The sequence below is a fragment of the Tubulanus polymorphus genome, chromosome 9 (assembly GCF_964204645.1).
Source record: "Tubulanus polymorphus chromosome 9, tnTubPoly1.2, whole genome shotgun sequence".
NCBI lineage: Eukaryota > Metazoa > Nemertea > Palaeonemertea > Tubulaniformes > Tubulanidae > Tubulanus > Tubulanus polymorphus.
Window position 1 is genome coordinate 13,541,944 of NC_134033.1, and position 24,668 is coordinate 13,566,611.

At 38.5% G+C, this 24,668-nt stretch overlaps 4 protein-coding genes across 5 annotated transcripts in view; 1 reads left to right on the plus strand and 3 right to left on the minus strand.

The window, feature by feature from the left end:
- Nucleotides 1–3,280, minus strand: part of LOC141910570 (uncharacterized) — a 37,579-nt gene extending 34,299 nt beyond the window's left edge. Inside the window, exons 1-3 of the mRNA XM_074801262.1 lie at nt 3,273–3,280; nt 1,191–1,383; nt 873–1,088 (exon numbers count right to left, since the gene is read on the minus strand). Coding sequence (XP_074657363.1) covers nt 873–1,088; nt 1,191–1,383; nt 3,273–3,280 — 417 coding nt within the window. The remainder of the gene's footprint in view (nt 1–872; nt 1,089–1,190; nt 1,384–3,272) is intronic.
- Nucleotides 3,281–4,001: 721 nt separating this feature from the next.
- On the minus strand, nt 4,002–14,834 carry LOC141910893 (uncharacterized). 2 transcript variants are annotated; one of them, XM_074801762.1, is made up of 22 exons: nt 14,542–14,834; nt 14,312–14,350; nt 13,497–13,774; nt 12,993–13,200; nt 12,060–12,302; nt 11,687–11,851; nt 11,260–11,508; nt 10,977–11,150; nt 10,614–10,892; nt 9,860–10,144; nt 9,201–9,337; nt 8,901–9,111; nt 8,588–8,721; nt 7,877–8,117; nt 7,622–7,737; nt 7,346–7,505; nt 7,004–7,210; nt 6,602–6,850; nt 5,996–6,271; nt 5,594–5,779; nt 4,751–5,011; nt 4,002–4,262 (listed from the first exon to the last, which is right to left on the minus strand). In XM_074801762.1, the coding sequence occupies exons 1-22, from the start codon at nt 14,606–14,608 to the stop codon at nt 4,069–4,071; spliced, it is 4,359 nt and encodes a 1,452-aa protein (XP_074657863.1). In that variant the 5' UTR covers nt 14,609–14,834; the 3' UTR covers nt 4,002–4,068. The 2 variants fall into 2 exon arrangements, with proteins under 2 accessions (XP_074657863.1, XP_074657864.1); XM_074801763.1 differs by lacking the exons at nt 4,002–4,262; nt 4,751–5,011 and adding an exon at nt 5,867–5,907 and having other exon boundaries at nt 5,656–5,779.
- Nucleotides 14,835–15,313: 479 nt separating this feature from the next.
- On the minus strand, nt 15,314–19,044 carry LOC141910910 (uncharacterized). Its single transcript, XM_074801802.1, has 12 exons — nt 19,026–19,044; nt 18,502–18,729; nt 18,229–18,381; nt 17,918–18,009; nt 17,766–17,816; nt 17,470–17,610; nt 17,229–17,377; nt 16,979–17,104; nt 16,765–16,906; nt 16,580–16,686; nt 16,368–16,486; nt 15,314–16,204 (listed from the first exon to the last, which is right to left on the minus strand). Exons 2-12 carry the CDS (start codon nt 18,703–18,705, stop codon nt 16,190–16,192), a joined length of 1,299 nt encoding a protein of 432 aa, XP_074657903.1. The 5' UTR covers nt 18,706–18,729; nt 19,026–19,044; the 3' UTR covers nt 15,314–16,189.
- A 44-nt stretch (nt 19,045–19,088) lies between these two features.
- Nucleotides 19,089–24,477, plus strand: LOC141911014 (GPI-anchor transamidase component PIGU-like). The gene is made up of 13 exons (XM_074801957.1): nt 19,089–19,222; nt 19,979–20,135; nt 20,362–20,426; nt 20,509–20,580; nt 20,666–20,731; nt 21,448–21,551; nt 21,643–21,743; nt 22,060–22,157; nt 22,238–22,392; nt 22,771–22,914; nt 22,999–23,123; nt 23,853–23,995; nt 24,235–24,477. The coding sequence occupies exons 2-13, from the start codon at nt 19,997–19,999 to the stop codon at nt 24,346–24,348; spliced, it is 1,326 nt and encodes a 441-aa protein (XP_074658058.1). The 5' UTR covers nt 19,089–19,222; nt 19,979–19,996; the 3' UTR covers nt 24,349–24,477.
- The last annotated feature ends 191 nt before the right edge of the window (nt 24,478–24,668 follow it).

The window sequence follows — 24,668 nt, forward strand, 5'->3', positions numbered from 1 at the left end:
GTTTCGGTGCTCGCCGTGGTAGATGTGTCTATCGTGGTTGATGTGTCAGTTGAGGACGAAGTAGACGAATCCGTTAGTGATGTCGACTCGTTGCTCGACGAGGTAGATGTGTCTACCGTTGTTGAGCTGACAGTCGAGGATGGAATAGGGGAATCCGTTGGTGATGTCGTCTCGGTGCTCGCCGAGGTCGATGTGTCTACCGTAGAGCTGACAGACGAGAATGAAATAGACGAATCTGTTGCTGATGTCGACTCGGTGCTAGCCGATGTCGATGTGTCTATCGTGGTTGATGTGTTAGTTGAGGACGAAGTAGACGAATCCGTTAGTGATGTCGACTCGGTGCTCGACGAGGTCGATGTGTCTACCGTAGTTGATTTGTCAGTTGAGGATGAAGTAGACGAATCCGTTGGTGATGTCGTCTCGGTGCTCGCCGATGTCGATGTGTCTACCGTAGAGGCGCTGACAGTCGAGGATGAAGTAGACGAATCCGTTGGTGATGTCGACTCGGTGCTCGACGAGGTAGATGTGTCTACCGTTGTTGAGCTGACAGTCGAGGACGAAATAGACGAATCCGTTGGTGATATCGTCTCGGTGCTCGCCGATGTTGATGTGTCACTCGTAGTGGACGTTTCAGTCGAGGACGAAATAGACGAAACAGTTGTTGAGGTCGTATCTGTGCTCACCGGGGTCGATGTGTCTACCGTAGTAGAGCTGACAGTCGTGGATGAAATAGACGAATCCGTTGCCGATGTCGTCTCGGTGCTCGCCGAGGTCGATGTGTCTACCGTAGTGGATGTGTCAGTCGTCGAGGACGAAGTCGACGAAACCGTTGGTGATGTCGTCTCGGTGCTCGACGAGGTAGATGTATCTACCGTAGTTGAGCTGACAGTCGAAGGAGAAGTAGATGAAATGGTTGGTGATGTCGTTTCGGTGCTCGTCGTGGTAGATGTATCTACCGTAGTTGAGCTGACATTCGAAGGAGAAGTAGAAGAATCCGTTGGTGATGTCGTATCGGTGCTCGACGATATCGATGTGTCTACCGTAGTGGATGTGTCAGTTGAGGACGAAGTAGACGAATCCATTGGTGATGTCGTCACGGTGCTCGCCGATGTTGATGTGTCCACCGTAGTGGTACTGGCAGTCGAGGACGAAGTTGACGAATCAGTTGTTAAGGTCGTATCGGTGCTCGCCGATGTCGATGTCGTCATCGAAGAGGGGCTGGTAGTCGAGGACGATGTAGACGAATCTATTGGTGATGTCGTCACGGTGCTCGCCGAGGTCGATGTGTCTACCGTAGTGGATGTGTCAGTCGAGGACGAAGTAGACGATTCCGTTGGTGATGTCGTCTCTGTGCTCGCCGACGTCGATGTGTCTACCGTAGAGCTGACAGTCGAGGATGAAATAGACGAATCCGTTGGTGATGTCGCCTCGGTGCTCACCGTGGTAGATGTTTTTATCGTAGTTGAGCTGACAGTCGAAGGAGAAATAGACGAAACCGTTGGTGATGTCGTCAGGGTGCTCGCCAATGTTGATGTGTCCATCGTAGCTGATGTGTCAGTCGACGATGAAGTAGACGAATCTTTTGTGTAGGTCGTATCGGTGCTCGCCGATATCGATGTGGTCACCGAAGTGGGGCTGGTAGTCGAGGAAGACGACGACGAATCCGTTGGTGATGTCGTCTCGGTGCTTTCCGAGGTCGATGTGTCTACCGTTGTGGATGTGTCAGTTGAGGTCGAAGTAGACGAATCCGCTGTTAAGGTCGTATCGGTGCTCGCCAATGTCGATGTGGTCACCGACGTGGGACTGGTAGTCGAGGATGATGTTGACGAATACGTTGGTGATGTCGACGAGGTGCTCGACGAGGTCGATGTGTCTACCGTTGTTGAGCTGACAGTCGTGGATGAAATAGACGAATCCGTTGCCGATGTCGTCTCGGTGCTCGCCGAGGTCAAAGTGTCTATCGTAGTGGATGTGTCAGTTGAGGACGAAGTAGTCGAATCCGTTGGTGATGTCGTCACGGTGCTCGCCGATGTTGATGTGTCCACCGTAGTGGAACTGGCAGTCGAGGACGAAGTTGACGAATCAGTTGTTAAGGTCGTATCGGTACTCGCCAAGGTCGATATGTCCACCGTAGTGGAGGTGTCAGTCGAGGACGAAGTAGACGAATCCGTTGTTGAGGTCGTCTCTGTGCTCGCCGACGTCGATGTGTCTACCGTAGAGCTGACAGTCGAGGACGAAATAGACGAATCCGTTGGTGATGTTGTCTCGGTGCTCACCGTGGTAGATGTTTCTATCGTAGTTGAGCTGACAGTCGATGGAGAAGTAGACGAATCCGTTGGTGATGTCGTCACGGTGCTCGCCAATGTTGATGTGTCCATCGTAGCTGATGTGTCAGTCGAGGATGAAGTAGACGAATCTTTTGTGTAGGTCGTATCGGTGCTCGCCGATGTCGACGTGGTCACCGAAGTGGGGCTGGTAGTCGAGGAAGACGACGACGAATCCGTTGGTGAGATTGCCTCGCTACTCGCCGCAGTGGATGAATCAACTGTAGTGGAACTGAGAGTCGAGGATGACGTAGACAAATCCGTTGGTGAGGTCACCTCGGTAGTCGCCGATGTGGAAGTATCAACTGTAGTGGAACTGAGAGTCGAGGATGACGTAGACGAATCCGTTGGTGATGTCACCTCGGTACTAGCCGAAGTGGAAGTATCAACTGAAGTGGAGCTGAGAATCGAGGATGATGTAGACGAATCCGTTGATGTAATCTCCTTTGTACTCGCCGAGGTTGATATGTCTGTAGAGCTGACAGTTGAGGGTGACGAATCCGTTTTTGAAGTCGTCTCGGAGTTCACCGAAGTTGATGATTTTACCGTTGAGGAGCTGACAGATGTGGATATATCAGTCGTGGATTCGTTTAACATTTGCACTCTGGATGCGTTCAGGCAGCATGCTATCCATATCACTAGCAATGTCACACTTAAGTTCTTATTGGTTTTTACGTAGTTATTCATACCCATTGTGTTCACAAATTTGATAAGGTGTGCCTTAATTCTTTTTTTATTCCTTTTTACTCAATACATCTCTGAGAATGATGCAAACGTCTCCATTCTTCCGATCTTTGTAAAATTGTAACTTGTAATTTTCCACAAAAATCGTTCTTCAAATAAACCTGGCGATTATGGTTCGATTATTTTTCTTATATTTTCAAAAATATGAAATAATTGTTTGACCAGTAGTTTCACATTGTTATACTCAGTAAATCATTTTCTTACCTGACCATTGGATTGTTTGTATTTTCGATTGTCTCTAAACTACAATCTGTGGAAACTGTTGAGTTATCCTTCACGTAAAATGAATATTCTGACCTTTAATTGAATTTTGGTTAATGATTATTCCTCGGTGTGATGTCCCAGGACGAAGTTTTAGTATATAATTCGACGCGCCTTTAATAAGCTACGAACTATGTATGGGAGATTTACGCGGGTTTCGTTGACATAGTTGTTTAAAAAAAATATGGGTGTAACCCATAATTACTGAACCGTGTAGTAGTAAAAAACTGATTTACTTTTATTCTTCATATTATAACGAACATTAGCGGCAATGTTAAATATGTGTTACGTGCCTTTGAACAAATACTATCCGGTTTTTTGGGCGTATACCGGTATTTTGTCAATGAACCTCACATTGTAACGTTTAACATTGTAAGAGTTATTCATATATTTAGGTATATATGTAGGTACGTATGTTAGCGTCGTACATCCACAAAATTCTGATTTCCAATGTCGATTTCCGACATCCATCCACATTAAACGTTTTAATTGCTTGCACACAAATACTTAAACAGTAAAAGGCACACGACGGAGGGAAATAGTTACACAGTTTCCGTGTTTCCACGCATCGAGTGCGTCTGGCTTCGATGAATGATGATGCTCACAGAATCAAAAAAACAGGAATCAATGGTTTGAAAAACAATACTATTTTTATTGTTTCAATTTGCATTTTTGTGTCCTCTCCATTAACGATACAACAATATACAACACGTATAAATTCTAAGAAAAATCGTATGTTTTATTCGTGCGTTTTTGTCATAACCGCGTTTAGGGCTGGAGCTTGACAAACAAACTGAACGTATCGTGAACCATCATCTCTGTCATCATTAAATCCCCAACCGTTAACATCTTTATTCAACAGTATGTATTTCTCTTTGCCGTCGTAATTATTCGGCTCTCCAGGACTCCATACCGAGTATTGGTCGGGAATGACTGAAATGAGATTAGTTGATTTATTGGTCGCGTTGTAAAAAAAAACCGGTTGAACGATCACCTTTTAATTACTACCCAATCGGTAGTATTTCAACGTATTGTCCGTGAATTATCATATTGAATGTCAGTGTAAAATCCGACACGATCGAAATTCAAAAGTTTCTATCTATAGAACAAAATCTTCCGGGTAACGATATCAAAATCAAGTATATATAGATTATTTACAATGAGTGCGAAATCGATCTTTCGCACGATGTCAAAATGTCATAGCGTACAAACATATTTGTATAAATGCCCATGACCTGGTTCCCTGAAGGGAGAGACGATGGATGTTTAAGTTGTAATTCAATCCTCGTCGGCAAAATAAAATTCAATATGTTTCCCTTTCAGAACAGTTCAAGAAGCAAAAGCTCTCTCTCAGAATACATCTCGTACATCTTGATATACAAAAGGCTGACAGGCGTGTGCAGATCTACTAATACACTTACCTGTGAATTTTGCATAATCATCCGACCAGACCCATTTACCATCGATCGGAATACCGCCGGTCCACCATTCACTGCCCACAAATTGCTGTCTGTTTAAGACAGTAGTTATGACTTCCATTTCTCTTTCGTTGTTTATAGAAACTAAATGTCCTCCAAGAACCATACAATTTTTCTGTGCGTCCAACCATTCCGTTCGGCTTCTTTTCAGGCAATAACACGAGTCTTTGTAATTTAACGATGCATCGCAGCTCATTGGGCAGACTATAAAACATTCAGATTCACAAGAGATCATAGTCAGTAAGATTTATCTTTATAATGAATAATGACGTGTGAGCAAAACAAGTGATGAATCGTAAAAGAAAAAACACCGTGAAGCTTTCTCATGTGTTGCCCCCAGTCTCTAAAGTCTAACGTACAAGACGACATAGGCAAACACGGAAACAGGAGACAAAACATGGTTTTGGGGAAACAATGTTTCCGAGATTGTTCGTTTCTGTGTTTCGCTGCGTCGTGTGCGTTGAGCTTAACTAAATGTAGATATCTTTATCAAGTTCTAAAAATTCACCTTAGTGACATTTGATTACATTGTGCTCCGATTGGATGATGGAAAATAGTAGAATAACCAAACTCAAACGAGGAGAACAAACAGTATATAGTAAGATAAAACCCAAAGTTTTTAAATCAAGAATCTATTCAATTCAATATTGAATAGATTCTAAAGTTTTAAACATATATTGTGGATTTTTGCTTATCAGATTATAGATGATTTAGCTATGAAATGAACAATCGATCATTTGAAGATTGCATATTCTGCTGCGAAGAATAAGTTAGATCTTATTTTACCTGCTTTTCTGGTACCGTTGATCATCTGTGCAACTTTTTGGAACTCACAAACTGATGGCAACCGTCGCGTTCTACGGCTGTAATCCCACCACCATTCACGACCGCTTTTCTTCAGGATCAAATAATCGGACTTCAGTCCAGACGCCGATTTTTCGCTTCCTTTCCACTTTGAGAATGGTGCTGGTTCTATAAAATCAAAATCGTATTATGGTCAACTAAGCTCGTACTACACAAATAAATCGAGTTAACCTTTAAAGTACTATTTGTCTTAACTGATTGGTCGGAAATGACAGTCTAAGAATCCATTCCTTTTCCTAGAGTCCACGGAATGACAAAGTGCAAAATTATAGCAGCTAGTTCAAATAAAAGATGCGTTACTGCGTAATCAGCTATGTGACTCACCCGGTATAGTTGTATCCCATATGAACGTGTCTCCACCAACACCGCCTTCTCTTTCTCCTCCTGTCCACCATTCCTCGTAACGAGAACTTCTTGACTTGCGTTTATTCAGTTCCCTTTCAAGAAAATCGTTTTCGGATTTGGAATTTATGGCGACTAAATGTGAAAATTTTCTCCGGCACTCGGATTTTGCTCTCTCGTGTGACCGGCCGTCTGATCGTGACGAGAAGAAATAACAGCTGTTCTTGTGTCGTATCCAAACGGAACTGCCGCAATTTTCTAAAACAAAAGCAAGTTTACCAAGAAATTGAATGCGTCCTGTGACTAGTTCCTTGGGGCTGAAATACAAATTGTTGATCGTATAACAATAGATTTGAGCTAGTGAATTGGATTGTGGAACGGCAACCACTCGGGCAATATCATTGTCACGAATACGTTTGGCATCATAATATTTTCTAAATCAAAAATTCAGCTTAGGGGAACTGAATAGCCTCATTCTGGAGTTTGAGACCGTTCATAACAAATAAATATAAGATAATGTGCCACGCAACGTGCTTGGTAGAAATCTAGGGGATCGAATCACGAATCGATTCCACGTCATCTGCTTACCCGCCTGTTCAATTTCCTTTTCGCACATGTATCTCAGTTGATAATTTGGCTTGGTATAAATATCATTCCATCCCCAAAAACCGCTACTGTATTTCATACTGATAGCTATCTCATCGTAGTGATTTGGTTCTCCACTTCTCCAGTTTTCGTATGTCAACGGAGTGTGCGTTACCATTGGCACGCCTTGATTGCTGTTACCGTGAGCGGCCTCCGCATCCCAGCCCCACTTCAGACCAAATCTTTCACCACCTTTTAAACAAATTATTCTTAGAGTATTAAACAATATGCGATGTGTAATCTGATATATCAATACACTTATGAATGATCCGAGGCATTTTTTTTACTTATTTTGAAAATTACAAAATCCTATTTTGTCTCAATCATGAATAACATATAGCTCACCAGTCCAAAATTGTGTCCGACCCCAACGACTGACTTTTGTGTCTAAATATCGAGTCAAAAATGAAAAAACAGGTTTCGTCTCAATTGTAGCTAGTTTGGCATCCAATCTACCACACGCCCTCACCGCGCTACGTCTAGTCACTCGGCTTCTTGAAACGTAGTAACACTGTCTACCAAAGCGAATGAAATTGCTTTTACATGGTCGGGCTGGAAAAAAGGGAAATAATAACAATTATCTATTGATTCATTCAATCTATGGGTATATTATAAAACTACCTCTCTGGCTAACCATGGACTACAAAACAAATACTAGTTTTAGTTAGAGTCCACGAGCTAACTAACCTAATTTGACGGGTTCACTTTTCACACCAATACCAGCACCAGTCATTGCCGCTATCGTTATATTATATTCCTTATCCGGCTCTATATCGGTGAACGCGTGTTGCAAGGTATCTCGTGATGTTCTCGTTGTTTTATCGACGCCTTCCGAAGACAGGTGTATCTTTAAAACAAATGACAACTTCGTCAAAAAACTGAACCTTCATTTAAGAGAACCGGTTATACTGAAACTAATTCATGTTTTAGTAAAATTCGAGCTATTTTATATATATTTTATACCTGGTAACCGGTAATTATTCCGTTAGCTGAATCAGCAGGGGGTGGTCTCCACGATAGTATCATAGTCGTCCGGGTCATCATCCTCAGTTTGATATTCTGCGGAGGCTTCGACGGTACTGAATTAAACATATATTTTGAATTGTCCGTGTGCGAATTTCAACTTACAAATTCCATCGTGAAAAAATTGCTCAAGAAAGTAGGGTTTTTTCTAATCAAGAAGAAAGAGAGATCTTAAGAACATGCGTGATAGCTAACCGTCTTCTAAAGTGGTCGCGACGTGTCCATTGCTGATCGTGCCTTTAACTGTTTTGAAATATGGCTGCACCCTGAAGTTATACCTAGTATTCTTTTCTAGCGAGTTTACGACGTATTTGAGTTCCTTGTTTTCAGCGGGATTTAGCTGAACTTGAATGGATAATTCCTCTTCACCGGCGGACGCTGGAATCTTTTTGTACAGCACGTTAAAACCTTCGATGAATTGTTTAGATTTAACCACCTGAAAAATGGTTTACGCAGTAGTATAATAATATAATGATCATAATGATATTTCATTATTCATCTCATTTTTAACGATAAACATCATTATGAATACACCATACATAAATAATGTGTTAAAAAGGGGAAAGGACAATGGGCAAGCCTATACTCGAGGCAAGGCCCATTGCCCTAAGATGGCGAAGGTGACATTTACGATATCATCTATCAGACCTCGAGTCATCTATCAAACCATCTATCAGGTCTTGAACAATGTAAGCCTTCGGGGTTCGAACCCACTACCTGGCTTCCCAGAGTAGAACGACCTGACCACTCATCCACATCGCTTGTTCGAAAGCTCTTAACTGTATATGATAACATGAATAATAGAGTAGTAGTAACGAGGAAAATAATGATGATGAATAATATACATGAACGATAATGAAACCACGAAGAAATAGCCTGCGGAAATATGGTTCGCGCCATACGTACCGTCCATTCTAACCCTACACTAGTCGAACTCAAGACGCGAGGAGCCTTTAACGTAACCACGCGACCGCTAAGTTTCTCTTTCAGTTGATCGATGGAGTACGGATCGACGGTGGTTGTTACTTCTTCTGGAACACCTATTCAAAAGCAACAACGAATCATTACATCAGATGGCAGTTGCGACAATAATATACACCTTCTTTTATTCATCGTTCATTTTATTCATTTCCTTTCGGCAATTATCTGTACAATTATCAAATATCGACAATTTGCTTCGTTCAACATCCCAGGATATTACCATGACTCCCCTGCTTACCTTTGACGAGTAAATTTACAAGTTTACGTTGCGTGGACATAGTATTCAGTGAGCACATATAACTTCCTTGGTCGTCCTTCTTGACATTCGAAATTCTGAGATTCCATTCACCAGATCCAGACGCGTGCTGAATGCTCATTCTCTGGTCATCTATGATCATGATTTCATTGAGAGATATTATGCGAAGACCCTCCTTTTTCAGCCACATAATCTATAATGAATTAGGATCATAGATGCGTACGTATTCTCTTATAGCATTTCAAATAAAATCGCTATGAAGATCCGATCCCTAATGCTTACTGCATGCTGTCCTTTATTTTTCACTTCGCAGGGTAAATTCACTGTCTCGCCGACAAATCCTACCACATCTTCTGGCTGCGTGTCCAACGTAGGCTCTTTATCTTCCACAACTGGTACAATCGGAACAACAGTTTCCCCTGAAATAAGCCACGATCGGTTTAGAGAAGAGCCGATACTTTCACCAACTCACTCGTGTTCGCGTCATTTTGAAGCGCTAAGGCGTAAATATAAGGGACCTATTTCATTTCATCCCCCCACTATTAATAAATTCGGAACCCTTTTAGAGAAATAAAAAGAAAAAATCCCTAATAAATTTGGTTTTATTCATACGTTAAAAAAGGCAAGCCCCTTCTTTTTTCTTAGGTAGACATTTAACGCCAGTACCACTGAACCAGTAGCGCCAAAAGGCAAAATGTCAAATTTATAGTGTAATTCATAGCTATGTCTGTATATGTATGCTTATGTAATTTGTTCATTCTACACATCTATGTATTCACAAATATTGTAAACTTTTTGTGTGCTGAGTAAACGTCTTTTTGCAGATCAAATAAATAAACTAAACTAAACTAAAATTAATCACGCGAAGTTGTTATTAACCAATTCAATATCTGATACGGGATGTCTATATGAAATGTATGAATATGTGAAAATATATTTACCAGTTTCCTCTTCTGTTTCGTCCACACAAGCCGGTATATCGCATTCTTCTCGTTTGCCGTTGCTACCGGTAAAACACCATGGTTTCTTCAGCGCACTACCGCTCGGTGCGCGGCAATAATTCTGCGCCTCTTTTACTGACGGATCCGGAAACAGTTCCGGACGGTTCATCACGTGGTTCTGCGCTGAATCCCATCGCAAGCACGTTTTGCCAGATTTCGTGACGCTAACCTTACCGATGTAGGCAGCCCCGGGTGTGACGCACTTCGATGTAACAAACTGTTTATCTTGAATAAGAATATAACGACGTCAAAATACATCAAGTCTCTGATTACATCTAATCGCTTGTGTTTGTATATATTTTCTTTTCGTAGCCACTTTCAAAACATATCCATTCCCAAGAAACTTTTTTGAAAATGGCTTGAGCCGAAACGTCAAAACCCTCTTTTAGTTAACATGTTAATTTTCATGATAGAAAAAGTGAATTAATCGTTAGATGGTGTTATATGTACATATATGTAGTTCGATCTTTGATGCATTAATCAAAATATTCAATCTTATTTATCAATCTTAACAAGCATTTCTCGGTCGGTTTAGACAACCAATATTGAGTCTGGCACGACTCAATATTTGTATAGGCTAAACTATAATGTCATCATCATTATGTTATTTATGCGAAAATACTTTCGTATCAAATCAGATGAAATAAATTGGAACAGACGCGCTATATTAACTCATCAATTTTAGTGACGTTACCTTCGCATAGCGGGATGTAACAATATGCGCGCCCGCCTCCATCTTTCTGATAACACCACGGTCCCCGTTCGCTATTATCCGGGTTTCGACAGAAGTTGGAGATTTCGCTGATGCTGGTTACGTTATCCGGAAAAAGATGCAGTCTGTTGGGTTTATTGTACGGCGAAAGAGCGGAATCCCAACGTCGACATTTATTCCCCTGGCGCGTCCTACTCAACTTGCCGAGATACCCATCACCAGCTCTATTTGTCTTACACGCCTTGTTATATTCGATCGGTTCTGAAATTTGTAGCGAGCGAAATGATTCTGATGTAGATGGAGGCATGATTGATGAAATCGAGGCTTATAGTGAATATCATTTACCGTAAGGTCGAGCTCCTTTCTCGCAAATATAACCGAGCCTCAAAGTGGATGATGTGGGCACATCGTTCCAGTGCCAATGACCTTCGCTATTTTTGGCAATTGCGAGAAGATTTTCTTTTCCATCCCAATTGTTCGGCTCACCGTTACCCCACGCCAGAAACTGGTTCGGTGTTCCTGTCATAAAGATGACACTGGATTTGTGATTAATTCTGTTTTTGGCATTCGGGTATCGTCCCTGTACAATATTAAATCGACGTCAAATTCAGCTTCATTAGAAAATTACCTAAGAACTTCTTGTGATCTCGACTCCAGACCCACTGGGAATCGACCATGATTCCACCAGTCCAAATTTCATCGTCGAAATGTAACTCTTTCATTAGTGTCGCAAAATGTTCCAACTCGGCTTCGTTATCGATGGCTATAAGATGACCGCCGTCGTTGTTGCAGATCTTTGCGGCCTTCTGACGATCAACTTTCTCAAATGCCAAATCGTAACAAGCGTTACTGACAAATATGTAATTTGCAGGACATTCTGAAAATGAAATGCTTAGATATATTCTTGTTAAGCGCCAGTACCAGAGAACGGCAGAACCTCAATAATATTTCAACTTGATGAGACTATCCGTGTATGATGAATAACGATAGAAGTCCCACACTTATTGCGATTTCTCTCGTTATTTCAACTTGTCTAATCTTTCATGCCATCTTACTGAAGAATTTGTTGTGCTGAACAGGAATTTCGCAGATATAATGCAATTTTGTAGAGCGTCTCGTCGCCTTCATCCACCATTCGCCTTTATCTTTAATCATCGACATGTACCAGCCGTCATTTCCTCGTGAGCTTCTTCCCCACATTTTCAGATACGGTTTTTGAACTGAAAAACAAAAACAGCATGGTACTTCATGAATTCGAATCCATCCAACGTCATCATCCGTCTATTCAGATTCATTGCAAGACGAAGTGTATGCCATAGCCAACATTCATTCGAGTAGAAGTTTTTTTTTTACATTCAACTAATATTTTTAAACAAGTAATTAAAAAGGGGCTGCAAGTAAGAGAATGAACCATTTCTTTTTACATACGCGGAATTGTTATATCCCATACGAATTTTCCACCCATATTTTCACCACCGATCCACCATTCTCTGTTGTTTTTCTCCGATTTTATTGTACTGATTATAAATTCGTTTTCTTTTCGGCTGTTTATCGCCACGAGATGGCTGCCTTTACTCCTGCAGTCGGCCTTGGCGGCCGGTTGCGACATCTCACCCTCAGCTTGGACTAGATAGCAGCTTTCTCCGTAATGTGACCAACCCTTCTCGCAGGCTGGAATGTCAAGAATTTACTTTATTTGCATGTAAAATCTTTTGAATATTTTATACGACAGACAACGCATAATTGTGGTATGATTTTTAGATGGGTTTTGAATATTTTACTTTCGGCTGCAGATAAACTCAGCGATGGTGAGGTTAACTATAAGGGAATGATCAGTTGGAAATACAGTCGTCGAAATAATCACTGGAATCTAGAAATTACAGCGCCAACCATCTGACCGAACCCTGACCGCGGTTGTGTACTTTATTCCTTTAGTTTGCACAACGTTTCGATGTTTTGACAGCTTTTATGCTTTTTTTATCGTTATTATGCCTATTCCTAATGGACGTCTATAATTAAGTACGATCAGTATAATTTAGCATTCTTGTTATCCCAATTAATGTTTATTTGGGTTTCGAAAATTACTAATAATGGCACGATGATTATTGGCCGGCAATCAGGACTCACTCGTGACTAGTTGAGGTGATTAACTCCCATAATTAAAGACCCTTGTAACATTATATTGACATTCCATTTTTTATCTAACCTATCGGAAAAAATGTGTTTCTGTTTTAGATGTCATATGATAAATGTCTGTGTGATGAATTGATGAAATCCTTCTTTCGAAATCACGCATAATCGGTCGATCTTTTTTCAAGTTCACCATGGCCTCTAAAGCGAAGAGTCCATGGTTTCACTTACCATCAGTTTTAGCCTTTTCACAAATGTAGGGGTACTTGAATTCTGTGACGCGATCTCGCCAGCCCCAGGAAAAGGTATCTTTAGCTAGTGTCATGCCCACTGTACCGGAAATACCACCCTGGTTGGGTTCATCGTTGAACCAATACTCAAATGTTACTGGTATAAAATCAGAGGTTTCCGTTTTTCGTATGATATCGCTTTCATGCGCCTGAAAAAAATACAGCATAAATGAAGCGCGGTCAACTAATCTCATTCCGTTTATAAATGACGTATATATAATACTGGTCTATTGGATTCTAAAGAATTTTGAGAATAAATCATGTTAAAAATATGTTAAATCAAATCATATGATATATTAATTATTTCATCTATCTTTGGTAAGTTTGTTGTATCTATTTTTGAGGATGAAAGTAAGTAGAGCGATGCTGGGACATTTTGTAGACAAAAATGTGTCTTCTTTTTTTGAAAGTCAACCAATCGTCGATGTGAAAATTATCTATTTACGTCAGATTCGATTTCCTTGCCGTCTACTTTTAGTGTCTGGTGGTCCCATTTCCACCTGATACCCGTCCGATGTCCTCCCGTCCAAAACCCTATGACTGACACTTTTTGTTGATTGAAAAGAGACTCCAAGAATTTCCATTCCGCTTCTGTGTCGATGTTAACCAGTCCGGCATCCATACGGCGGCACTCGCTGGTGGCGCTTTGTTTATTGACTCTATCAGTTTCTACACGGTAGCATTTTGATTGATAATGAGCCCAATCGATACCTGGACATCGTTCTGTAAATTTATATAGAGAAATTTCAAATTAAATCCTCGAATGGGTGGATCTAGGGACAGACTTTGACAGGAGCACAGGGTCGATTAGTCATATACATCGATTATATACTGAAAAAGGGCAAAGTATCCATGCAGCCAAAACAAGGGTCTGGAAAATGTTAGAATTCCAGTGCATTTTCATTCATTTCCAGACACTTTACGAGAATAGGAGCTTGCTATTGCGCTGTGGACTGCTGTCTTACTTATTAGTTGCGGGTGGAAAAAGTGCCGTGAGAAATTCTGTCATTGTATTTTCAAAAGGGCACGGGAAATTTGCGACGGAAGCGCGTGCTCCTTGTGCCCCCGTCCGGATCCGCCCCTGATATTTCGATTTTACACACAGATTTCATTGCAAAGCGAACAATGTCGGGCTGTGGTCGAGAATAATTTCCATAAATTTCATTCGATTTTTCAAAAGTTGCCATAATTTGACTTATTAAATTGATGATTAATTTTCGTCTCATATTTTAGATTAATGAAATTCAAAATGTTACTTACGATCTTCCGGTATATCGTCGCGTTTTATTCTTAAGGCTCCTGTAAAGGCAACATGTTATTTATATACAAAAACTTATCTACACGGACATAATTTCTATGCAAAGAATCGTTGATGCATCTTCATAAAAAATATGTATAGATGTAATAGTTCGAAAGCATAAGTTACGTATGATTGCAGTTCCTTCTTTAAGAGGTTACACTTTCGGCTGAGGCTTCGTTTCAAATCTTACCGAAAACAGCCTGGATGATTGCTAAGAAAGCAACTGCTCGAACGACTCGTCCCAGATACGAGTTCATCGCCAGCACCTTCCAACTTCGAACCACAAATAAGCACAAATGTGCACATTTGCACTTATTTATATAGTCTCTATTAAACGTCCATGTGTCCTACATGTGAAGCTATTAAATATTTATCAAAAAATTGATATACAACGTATATACCAAATTACCATAACCAATTTTCCATATTCCAAATAATCGTCAGTGCCGTTCGTTTAGCTCTAATGCGAAATGTACGGTTGTACTTATATTTGAATTAGGAGAATATGCGGGTTTTTGGGCGTGAAACCGCATGGAAACTATTTTACGTCGCCGTTCCCGAAAACAGCTTGTTGTTTGTTTGTCGAGCGAATGATGAAAATGATATAGTAGATGGGGATACACGCCAATTATCGAATTTGTAGTTCATAGTCCGGCCATGCAGAACGAGATTACACAGCAATTTTGTCATATCCTGTCCTGAAATACTCGGCAGGACGTAATTAACGACGCATTATTTTTTAGACTAAAAACTTGTGGGAAAGAAAATTTGGCGAATGTCTTGGGAAAATGCGTCCTCGTTTGTCAATCTTTTGTGTAGCAGAACAGCCAACAACTCTCTCGATCAAATCGGTCAAAATAACCGCATTAACTAATTCAAGTATTCAAATGAAAACAGGTTTTCTTATGAACATTTATTGAATAGAAATAATGAAAGAAAGTGACTAATTGTCAGTTCTGTTGCATTTGATTTATTTACCATCATCCATTGATACAATTATTTATTCTTTTCATTGAGCAATATCAATTGTAGGTAGTCGTGTAAAAATACATATGAATTACAGTCAGTTATAACGACATTTTTTTTAATACCACAGTCCGTACCACTTTTTCAGAGAACGAATTTGCCCAAATCGAACTAAAATTCAATGAAAATGCGATTTGTAATAACGCCATGTTTTCCATTGGTCCTAGCAGTGGTGTTATAACGGATTTTGAATGTATATTCATTACTTGTCAATTGGATTCAGGCGAGATTCAATTTTATCACAAAGTCTACGAAATTAACGACGTTATAAAGGCATAAAAAAAACATCTATCAGTATCTGTTATTATGTCAATCTAATATTTCTGTTAACAAATAGATAAAATACTTTAACAATTTAAAACAAACATAATCAGCAACATTAGATTCATCTCATCATTGCCATAAATTTTCTCGTAATTGATTCACAACATATTCATTTTGGGTAATATTCATAATGACAATTGTACAATTCATTAATCTTTATCCTCTTCTAATTACAATCATTGCAATGGCAAGGGATACAGGCTGTACAGCTACATATAAAAGAACATTATACATGTATTCAGTAACATCAACAATGAGCTTTAAGTATCATAAGAGAATGGATTCATAGATGTACTTTCGACCTAAAGGCCCTCATATTTATACTGGTTCATGATAAAAAGCAGGTTCCATGATCAGTAATGTTTCTTTTTTCAGATTATCATCGAGAGAGTTCTGTCAAATACGACGACGCAGTACATTATTTCCATTGGTTTTATCTACAGAACCTAGTATTTCCCTGAGTTCCTACACTGCACATGGTCGTCAATTCATTTCTTCTTTTTCTAACATAAATAAAAACCAGAGAAAAGTTTTCATCAAGTACGTGAGGATGGATATGTTCTCTTTACTACGACAAACTCCCAAAATATGACCACCTAAATTGCAAACCCTAAATGAGCTAGAGATGAAGGTATGAGCAAATACACATTATCTAACCAGACTTACTTTGCCTTTTCCTTTTTTCCCTTTTTTCTTCTTAACCCCGGAGCCACTTTTGTTGATGTCGGTGAACAGATCTTCTGTCATACGATGAGTTACTCGAATTCCAATAGATTTCAGTTTAGCTACAACATCAGTAACATCGCATCATTCAATAATTCAGTGGCCAGGGGGCTGGGGTAGAATTATGCAAGCCCTGCATTAGACTGGATAGTTACCTTCCTTTCTAGTTTTGATACCTTCTAATATTTCTCGGCCACCAAGATTCCCAATCAAATTCTTATCAAGATCGATTTCTTGTAAGCAATCGGAGAACGTAATCCACCTGCGAGAAAAAGATTTAATCAACCACAAAAACTTAAAAATCTAAAACTTTCACAAAACAGCTGGTCGTATAACTTACTGCCTAAACAGTCTCATCGCGATAACAGGAGCAAAGGCTACTTCACCATAACTATCAATTCCATTATCAGCAATATGTAGTTTATGCAACCAGGGCCCAACGAGAGGAGGGATAACTTCCTTCTTTTTTTTCTTGCTTTTTCCTAGAAATATTTTCCACAAATCAACGTACGAAGTCTAAAACGTCTTTTTATCTAATAAGCGAAAAGATGTACCTTTTTTCTTGCCTTTTTTACCCTTTCCTTTCTTGCCTTTTTTAGAACTCGACTTGTTACTTACATCCGATTTTTCCGAACCTATCCTTGTTGTACCCAACGTCGGATTCAATCTCGCTTCTTTCTCTGAGTGAACAAAAAGACTAATTGATTAAACCTTAAGTATCATAAATACACCAAATCTCCTACGAACACGTTAAAGAAATGTTTTAAAAGAAAAATAAATATTTCCAGAGGTTAGTAGGCCTACCTGCTTCAAGCAGTTTTTGTTCTTCTTCCAGTTTGCGATTTTCATCTTCAATTTTTTGGTAATAATCTTGCTCCGCTCGTTCGGCCAGTACTTTGATTAATTCGATGGTTCCTTCGCAGCGAAGATTGTTGCCATCGAGATACAGCTCCCTATAACATAACACTGTCTTTTTGACGAGTTTGTTTTCATTATGAATAGAAATGAAAACACAGTTGATGCTATGAAATACATTATATCTTACTGTAAAGCTGTGGTTGTGACCATTTTGCCTAACATTTTCCCACTCGCCTTTCCCAAATCACAGTAATTCAAGCTCAGGGATAACAATGTTTTATTACCGACCAATCCTTCGCATAATCCTTGACAGCCTTCATCACTGAACCTAGAAGTAATGATAACGGATAATTTACCTACAGAGCTTTGGATTTTTTGATACTGTAGATTCCTCCGTTTCTGATTTATAGGATTCTAAAGCCTAGCACCTTTTTGATTAAGATTGTACTAATCTTTCAAACATTGTAGGTCTAATGTACTTACTCATTATAATCGAGACAGAGTGTAGTGAGCGTGTGGCAGTAATTAAATGTCCTGAAATTATTTTTAAAAAACCCACAAATATCATCTATATCATTAGAGTTCATTGTATAGTAAAAGTACAAATTCAAGAAACGGAGAGTTCATGTATCTACCTTGCTAGCCGAGTAGCACCGTAAGGTTGTATGAGGCAGTCAATTAATTCGACAACACGAACTTGATAGAATCCCTTTTCCAACATGAGAGACTGTAAAAGATAAAAGTAAACATACAGCGTGAAGAGCTACAGTACTAGAATTTTAATTAAGACTATAGGCCAAGTAGTTAAAACAAAATATAGGCCCTACCTTAATTATCTCCTACTAGATCTTAATCTATGAATTATTTTTCAAACAATTTGAATACTTCAATAAAAGACATTTTCTATAAAATAGTAGTAATTGGTTCAGAGAATGGATCAACTTACCAAAGTTGCTATATTTGAATGTTCCAGAAACAAATCCCAGACATATATATCCTTTATGTACGTATAACGTTCAGATCTGACCGCGGCAATCAACGGTTCCAACTTTACTTGAAGATCATCCTTCGTTTCCACGGGAACTGGTTCAATTACCAACTATAGTAAAAACAGGAATACACCACACATTAATCCATTAATCTTTTGACTTTCCTTTTTTGTACCGGTACTTTTAAATTAATGATTCAATTAAAAATGAAGGTTTAGGCCTACACTTACTTTGACTAAAAGTTGGTTCTTTTCGATGCAGGCTTTCATCAGTTTTTTTACTCCCATGCAAAGTAAAGTATTGGTATTACGACAATTCATCTCATATGTTTTCATCAAACGCTTTACTAAAATATCTGGGTTTTGCAACATTCCTTTCATCTTCTTCTTCTTTCCTCCTTTCTTTTTCCCTTTCTTTCCTTTCTTAGGCGCCATACTGTGTTAACTACCAACTGTCAACTGAGAGAAGTTCAAGATTTTGTGAATCAATACAATTGTCTTAAGCAGGTATCCCTGATAAAAGATTGAATCACATAATTTCAATGAGATACATCTGTCAAATATATATCCATAAAATTGGATTGAATTTATGTTGTTTGTATTAGCGACGGCAGAATCGGACGAAGAAACGGGCAAAGGCTAAAAAATCAACATTACAGCTAGTTAAAACTGAAAGATTGTGTAAACTGAAATTAAATATTAAAAGCATTATATTTACTCATTAATAGTCAAATATTCATTGAAGGAAGGGCTACCAAACCCTTAAATTACAGACATGTAAATGGGATTCGAACCCATTTCTCAGCTATGGTGGTTGTCGAAATATCGCATGTCGTAATGCACTAATTGCCAATTCAATCAATTATATCTTTATTGATGCTGTTTCTACAAATGATGTAAAAATATCTCCACGATCTGAATTCCAAATTCAGTTTTCTAGCAGTGAAGAAAGGTATGTTACTAATTGTTATTTCTGACACTGAATAAAATGAATCAATGTCATAACTTGCGGCTATGGGTAGAATTATGCGAATTGATGTAAGAGCTCTTCAATTCAATTCAATCCAGTACTTTATTGTGTCATAATCGGTATGAAATGAAGTGCCTTGAAATAAAACAACATATATGTGGGTAAGATTTCAGTTTAGGTCACCTGCATGATAGTGAATAAAGATAAAGGAGGGTCATGGCAAGGTTTGTCAATTATTCTTTTTTGCACCAACGCCGGGACGGTTGAGTGATACTGAATGAGGAGTGGCAGTGCCAACCACAGGGACTTGATACAAAAGGATTTTGACCCCAGTATCCTAGGTACTATATTTGAAAAGACCAAAGAACAGAAGAACAAGCCTATGCCTAGTCTAGTACCTAGCCGTCGTTCCGCAAACAACGGAAGGAACCGGTTGTAGGGAACCGGTAACAATGACTGGTATTCAGACTAGCCCATTCCAAAAGCCCACCAGTCTGAATACCACATGATCTAGTAGAACATTGGCTATCAAATCACAGGGCCTCATATCAGAGTTGTAGGTAGTGTAAAAATGGTAATCTGTTAATCCTGTGTCTATAATGTATAACAGACACTGGATTTGACAGATTGTTTTGACATGACCTACAACTCTGATGTGAGCCCCTGTGTATCAGATGGCCAGTCTGACTCTGTCTCTTAGTAAAATGAGATTTTCCACTGTCTTGTTTTTATTCACAGAGTAGGCTCCGTGTGAAGATGGTTTTTGTCGTAAGCGCGATGATATACGGTGTCGCGACTGCTGTCAGGATGGTGTTACTGCTGAACGCTCCGATGTTAGTCGAGTGGTTGCAGAGTCAGCGAGAGTTCTCTACTCCTCTCACTTCCTGGAAGAGAGGTAAAAGAAAATCAGAACACTTTAATTTTCGATCAACAGCTAGACTTTCTAACTACATTTATGATATGGATGGACTAATGGTATCTCAGTGTGAAAGATGATGATCCCAAAATTGATGATATCTTGTATTAATTGATCTAATGGTATCAGAGATTAATCTTGATCTCATCATCCGATAAATGTATATTGTATATTGTGTCACCTCTGATATCATTATGTTTTTCAGTCACAGAAGGTGTTGCTCTGATGAAAGCTGACGTGTCTCCTTACACAGGTGATTTGTTGCATGAGGTGAGTGAAGCAACGTATGTAAATACCGCAGTGAACTGGTTGTTATTCTTAATCCTTTTGATTTTTGTTTTTTATCTCGTAGAGTCCGCTTATTCTGAGATTCTTGTCGTATTTTCTACGAGTATGGCCCGGATTATTGAACGCTTTATTCATTGTAAGTTATCCAAAGAAAAAATGCACATCAAATATCGTCACAAGAAAACAATTTTCCAATCAAAATTATTATGATTTTTTTCTAGGCGACCGATTTGCTCATAGCTTTACTTCTTGATCAGATGACTATGAGGTACTTTGGAAAGTTTATTGTAAGTGTCCTTTTTAGGTCTGCAATTGAATATATGTCATCGCATTTTCTCTTGCTATCTCAGAAATTATGAGCAAATAATGGAGTTATTTCATTATAACATCACTGCCAGTAAACTTGGGGCCATTCACCCCAAAATCCCAATATTCCCTCGGTCCCATTCACATCATTCACATACAGGAGTGTGTGTCATATGATAGAAATACGTAATATCATGACAATCGCCCCCCAAATTAGATCTTTTTAATCTTAAAGTAACACAGATATTTACTTCAAATTAATTAGACAAAGTGAGCTAATTCTAGCTAATTACTCTACGACTGCTTCAAAGTTCTTGATTGGCTAAAGTAACACTAAAACTAAATTCCAATAAATCAGCCAACATTAACAAATGCACTAATAAGTGCACTGATTAAGTTTCCTTTAATTTGGTAAGTGAATTATTATAACACAAGGACTGATTTAAAGTTTTTGATTTGTACACAACATCAGTAATTCTATATCTTATAAATCTATATTCAATAATGTACAAATGAATAGGTGGAAAGTATTTAGGATCCAAATCAAAAAGGATTTTATTCGGGGGGGGAGGGGGGGGCAATTGTCCTAGAATCTAGAAATACATGTAGGCCCTATTGTATATTTTCTGATTTTAAAAAAATTGTATTTTTTCCACGGTTGTTGTTGATTTTCAATTTTCGATGTTAATCTCGACAGCTTCAACATCAGAAGAAAAACTGCAAAGAATACAATCCGAATTCAGCTTCATTATTATTAACGGCTAGTAATTTAAGATGGAAAAGATTGTATGTTCTGGTCTGGTAAGTATTCATTCCGTTGTTAAACATAAAATTGATCAGTTTTTAGTAGAGCGAAAATAAATCATACATAAATGTTTCATTGCGTTTATAGCTACCTATTCAATCCTTATGTAATTGGCACGTGTCTGTCCAAATCTACGGCCGTATTCAACAACCTTGCTTTGGTGATGGCATTCTACTTTACCTTAAAAGGTAAACTATTGTACATGACATTTCACACATTCTTGTGAACTCACCGGTAATATTACATTCATCCACATAAAGCCTACATATACCTAGTCAGTAACCTGTCTGTGATTTAGTTTCCCCATCGGGTATTTTCAAACCCATCCGATTATAAAACCTTTCCACCAACGATTAGGTAACTAACTAACTTGTACCATTATGTTTGGAACTGTAATCACATCACACTTTACGTTCTTAGGTCTTTAATGACTGTCTTTGCTTTTAGGTTTGAGCTTGTCGAAAATAATTGACTAAAAATGAGATACATTGACTTTGTTTTCAGGTAGTAGATTTGGTGCTTGTTTATCCGTAGCCGCTGCGAGTCATATATCACTATACCCAGTTGTTTTGATTGTTCCTGCATCTATGCATATCGCGCGAGTAAGTTTTTGAACATCTAGATCGATGGTATACATTAGTGTAACGTGTAATGTACATTAGTTTCCTTTTTCATTCTGTAGGAAGAGGTCGGTGGCAATTCATTTAAAAGTGCTGCATATATGATGTCCGTGGCGAAGTCGATGATTTTGTTTGTCGCGTTTACCGTATTTTTGCTATGGATTTGTTTCATGCTCGAAGGCTCGTCGCTTTTCATCTATTCAACATACGGTTTCATGTAAGCACACGTACATTCAGTTAGACATCAAAGTCTCACAATTTCGAATTATCCTAACTAAACAACTTTGGTAAAGTTAGAAAAAATTATATATTGTTTCTCCTAATCGTTAGGGTCATTTTGTACGACGCAATGAAATTTGTAATGAGTTATTTCTGTAACTGCTGGGTCTGTTATGGTTAGCTTGATCATGATGATTTTAGAAATAGTATATATATATATATATATATATATATATATATATATATATATATATATATATATATATATATATATATATATATATATATATATATATATATATATATATATATATATATATATACAGGGAAGATAGAGTACCAAATCATTATACTGTTGATCAATATGTGATTTCAGATTCAATGTGCCCGATCTAGCGCCGAATGTAGGCATATTTTGGTATTTCTTCACCGAGATGTTCGATCATTTCCGTTTGTTTTTCATCTGCGTGTTTCAAATCCACGCGTTCATCTACACGATTCCATTATCAATTCGATTGAGGTCAGTAAATATCCGATATATATATATATATGTAGACCTAAATCAAACCTCTATTATTCATTCTTATCATTCATCGTGTTTCAGGGATCATACGATTTTCCTCATGTATATATTACTGGCTATAACTAGCATCTTCAAGTCTTACCCATCATACGGAGATGCTGCGCTTTATTTGGCCTTGCTGCCACTTTGGTCTCATGTCCTTCAATGTAAGTACTCTATGAAGATGAAAGTCAGCCTTGCTTTGAGTTCCCATCTAACTCATATACGATGCACTATGTGCAACCTACAATCATCCCTTTTTTCACTCATTCACCATTTAGTGTGCAGTGTGATCGATCAGTTTTCAAAGTGTGCTGATAAAATGTCCGGTGTTTGTAGTTCATTTTCAACTTGAAATGTCTCAGTTGAAGTCCTGAACACACGCAAAGCATGGATGATCAGGTTTTGAAAGTGCGCTGATAGAAATATTGATTTCATTTTCAATTCAAAATTTCTCAAGCGAAGTCCTGCATAAGCGGGGAAGCCTTGATCAAAAATTGAAATGAACGGACTGAAGAAGTGATATTGTATCAAATCTGATTAGTGGGTTCTTGATACATGCATTAATTTAATTAATCGATGCATTAATTTATACCTAACGAGAGAAATCCCACAATAACGAAGCCAAGATTGAAAAATTCTATATCAGAATGATTATATTTGAGGAGCGACGTTTTGGCTAACAACTTTTAGCAAAGAGGTGGCGGCTCAGTTCGCCTGATGATGGCTAACAGTTGTTAGCCGAAACGTCGCTCCTCAAATATAATCATTGAGGTATAGAATTTTTCAATCTTGGCTTCGTTATTATGGGATTTCTCTCGTTATCATCATACACGAATATTGTGTATCTTCTCGTCTTATGATTTATACCTAATCTAAATTATCGTATTTTTCAGATACTCGAAATTTATTTATTGCTGCTTGTATGTTAGTTGTGTGCACAGTGATGGCTCCAGTTCTTTGGTATTTATGGATTTATTCTGGCAGCGCTAATGCAAATTTCTATTTTGCGATCACGTTAGCTTATACAACAGCGCAGGTATGTATAATTACTGTGGAACTTCGTTGCAACATCCTCGGATACAATGATTTATCATTTGTTTTAAACCTAGAATTTGTCCCAAATTGGAAGATTTAGATTATTTCATACCGGATATAACAAGCTATCGGTTATAACGAACATATCTGGTTCCCTGAAGTTCGTTGTAATGGTTTCACTGCACCATCATTGGCGGAAAAATTCTATTGTTCATCATCGTTAAAAATGGTATTTTTCAGGTATTCTTGGTCACCGATGTATTATTCGGATACTTGCGGCGTGAGTTTCATCTGAAACATGGAATAAAACCGACCACAAAAGATGGAAAACTCGCTAAGATCTTGCTGAATTAATAACCGAAACAAATGAATTAAGACTAATTCTAAAATTGTCTCCTTTCAACTCAAATACTTCTATGTGTAACATATAACATGTTTTTATAATATTTTTGTGTAAAAACTATGAAATAAAAACTGTGCATATCAAACAAGCAAGTGATTAGTATATTTTCTAGAGAAACTGAACATTTCATATTGTGTTGATTAATATTTTCACGGGAAATGCTGTCAGAATACACATTTTTTGTATCAAATTTTTAGACCAGGGCGTTTCCAGTCAGTTTATTCTAAATTAACATTTTACATATGAACCAAGCGCTAGTGCCACCATAAGG

Excerpts from the sequence above, each read along its gene's own strand:
- LOC141910910 (XM_074801802.1), bottom strand. The coding sequence starts at position 18,705 with ATGGCGCCTAAGAAAGGAAAGAAAGGGAAAAAGAAAGGAGGAAAGAAG. Across the intron at positions 18,382-18,501 it reads AGAACCAACTTTTAGTCAAA|TTGGTAATTGAACCAGTTCC; the intron begins GTAAGTGTAGGC and ends TTTTTACTATAG. Across the intron at positions 17,105-17,228 it reads ACAAAAACTGCTTGAAGCAG|AGAAAGAAGCGAGATTGAAT; the intron begins GTAGGCCTACTA and ends TTGTTCACTCAG.
- LOC141910893 (XM_074801762.1), bottom strand. The coding sequence starts at position 14,608 with ATGAACTCGTATCTGGGACGAGTCGTTCGAGCAGTTGCTTTCTTAGCA. Across the intron at positions 13,201-13,496 it reads GCAAGGAAATCGAATCTGAC|GCGCATGAAAGCGATATCAT; the intron begins GTAAATAGATAA and ends TATTTTTTTCAG. Across the intron at positions 7,738-7,876 it reads CGCGACCACTTTAGAAGACG|TACCGTCGAAGCCTCCGCAG; the intron begins GTTAGCTATCAC and ends TGTTTAATTCAG.
- LOC141911014 (XM_074801957.1), top strand. The coding sequence starts at position 19,997 with ATGGTTTTTGTCGTAAGCGCGATGATATACGGTGTCGCGACTGCTGTC. Across the intron at positions 20,732-21,447 it reads GGTACTTTGGAAAGTTTATT|CTTCAACATCAGAAGAAAAA; the intron begins GTAAGTGTCCTT and ends TAATCTCGACAG. Across the intron at positions 22,393-22,770 it reads TATTCAACATACGGTTTCAT|ATTCAATGTGCCCGATCTAG; the intron begins GTAAGCACACGT and ends ATGTGATTTCAG.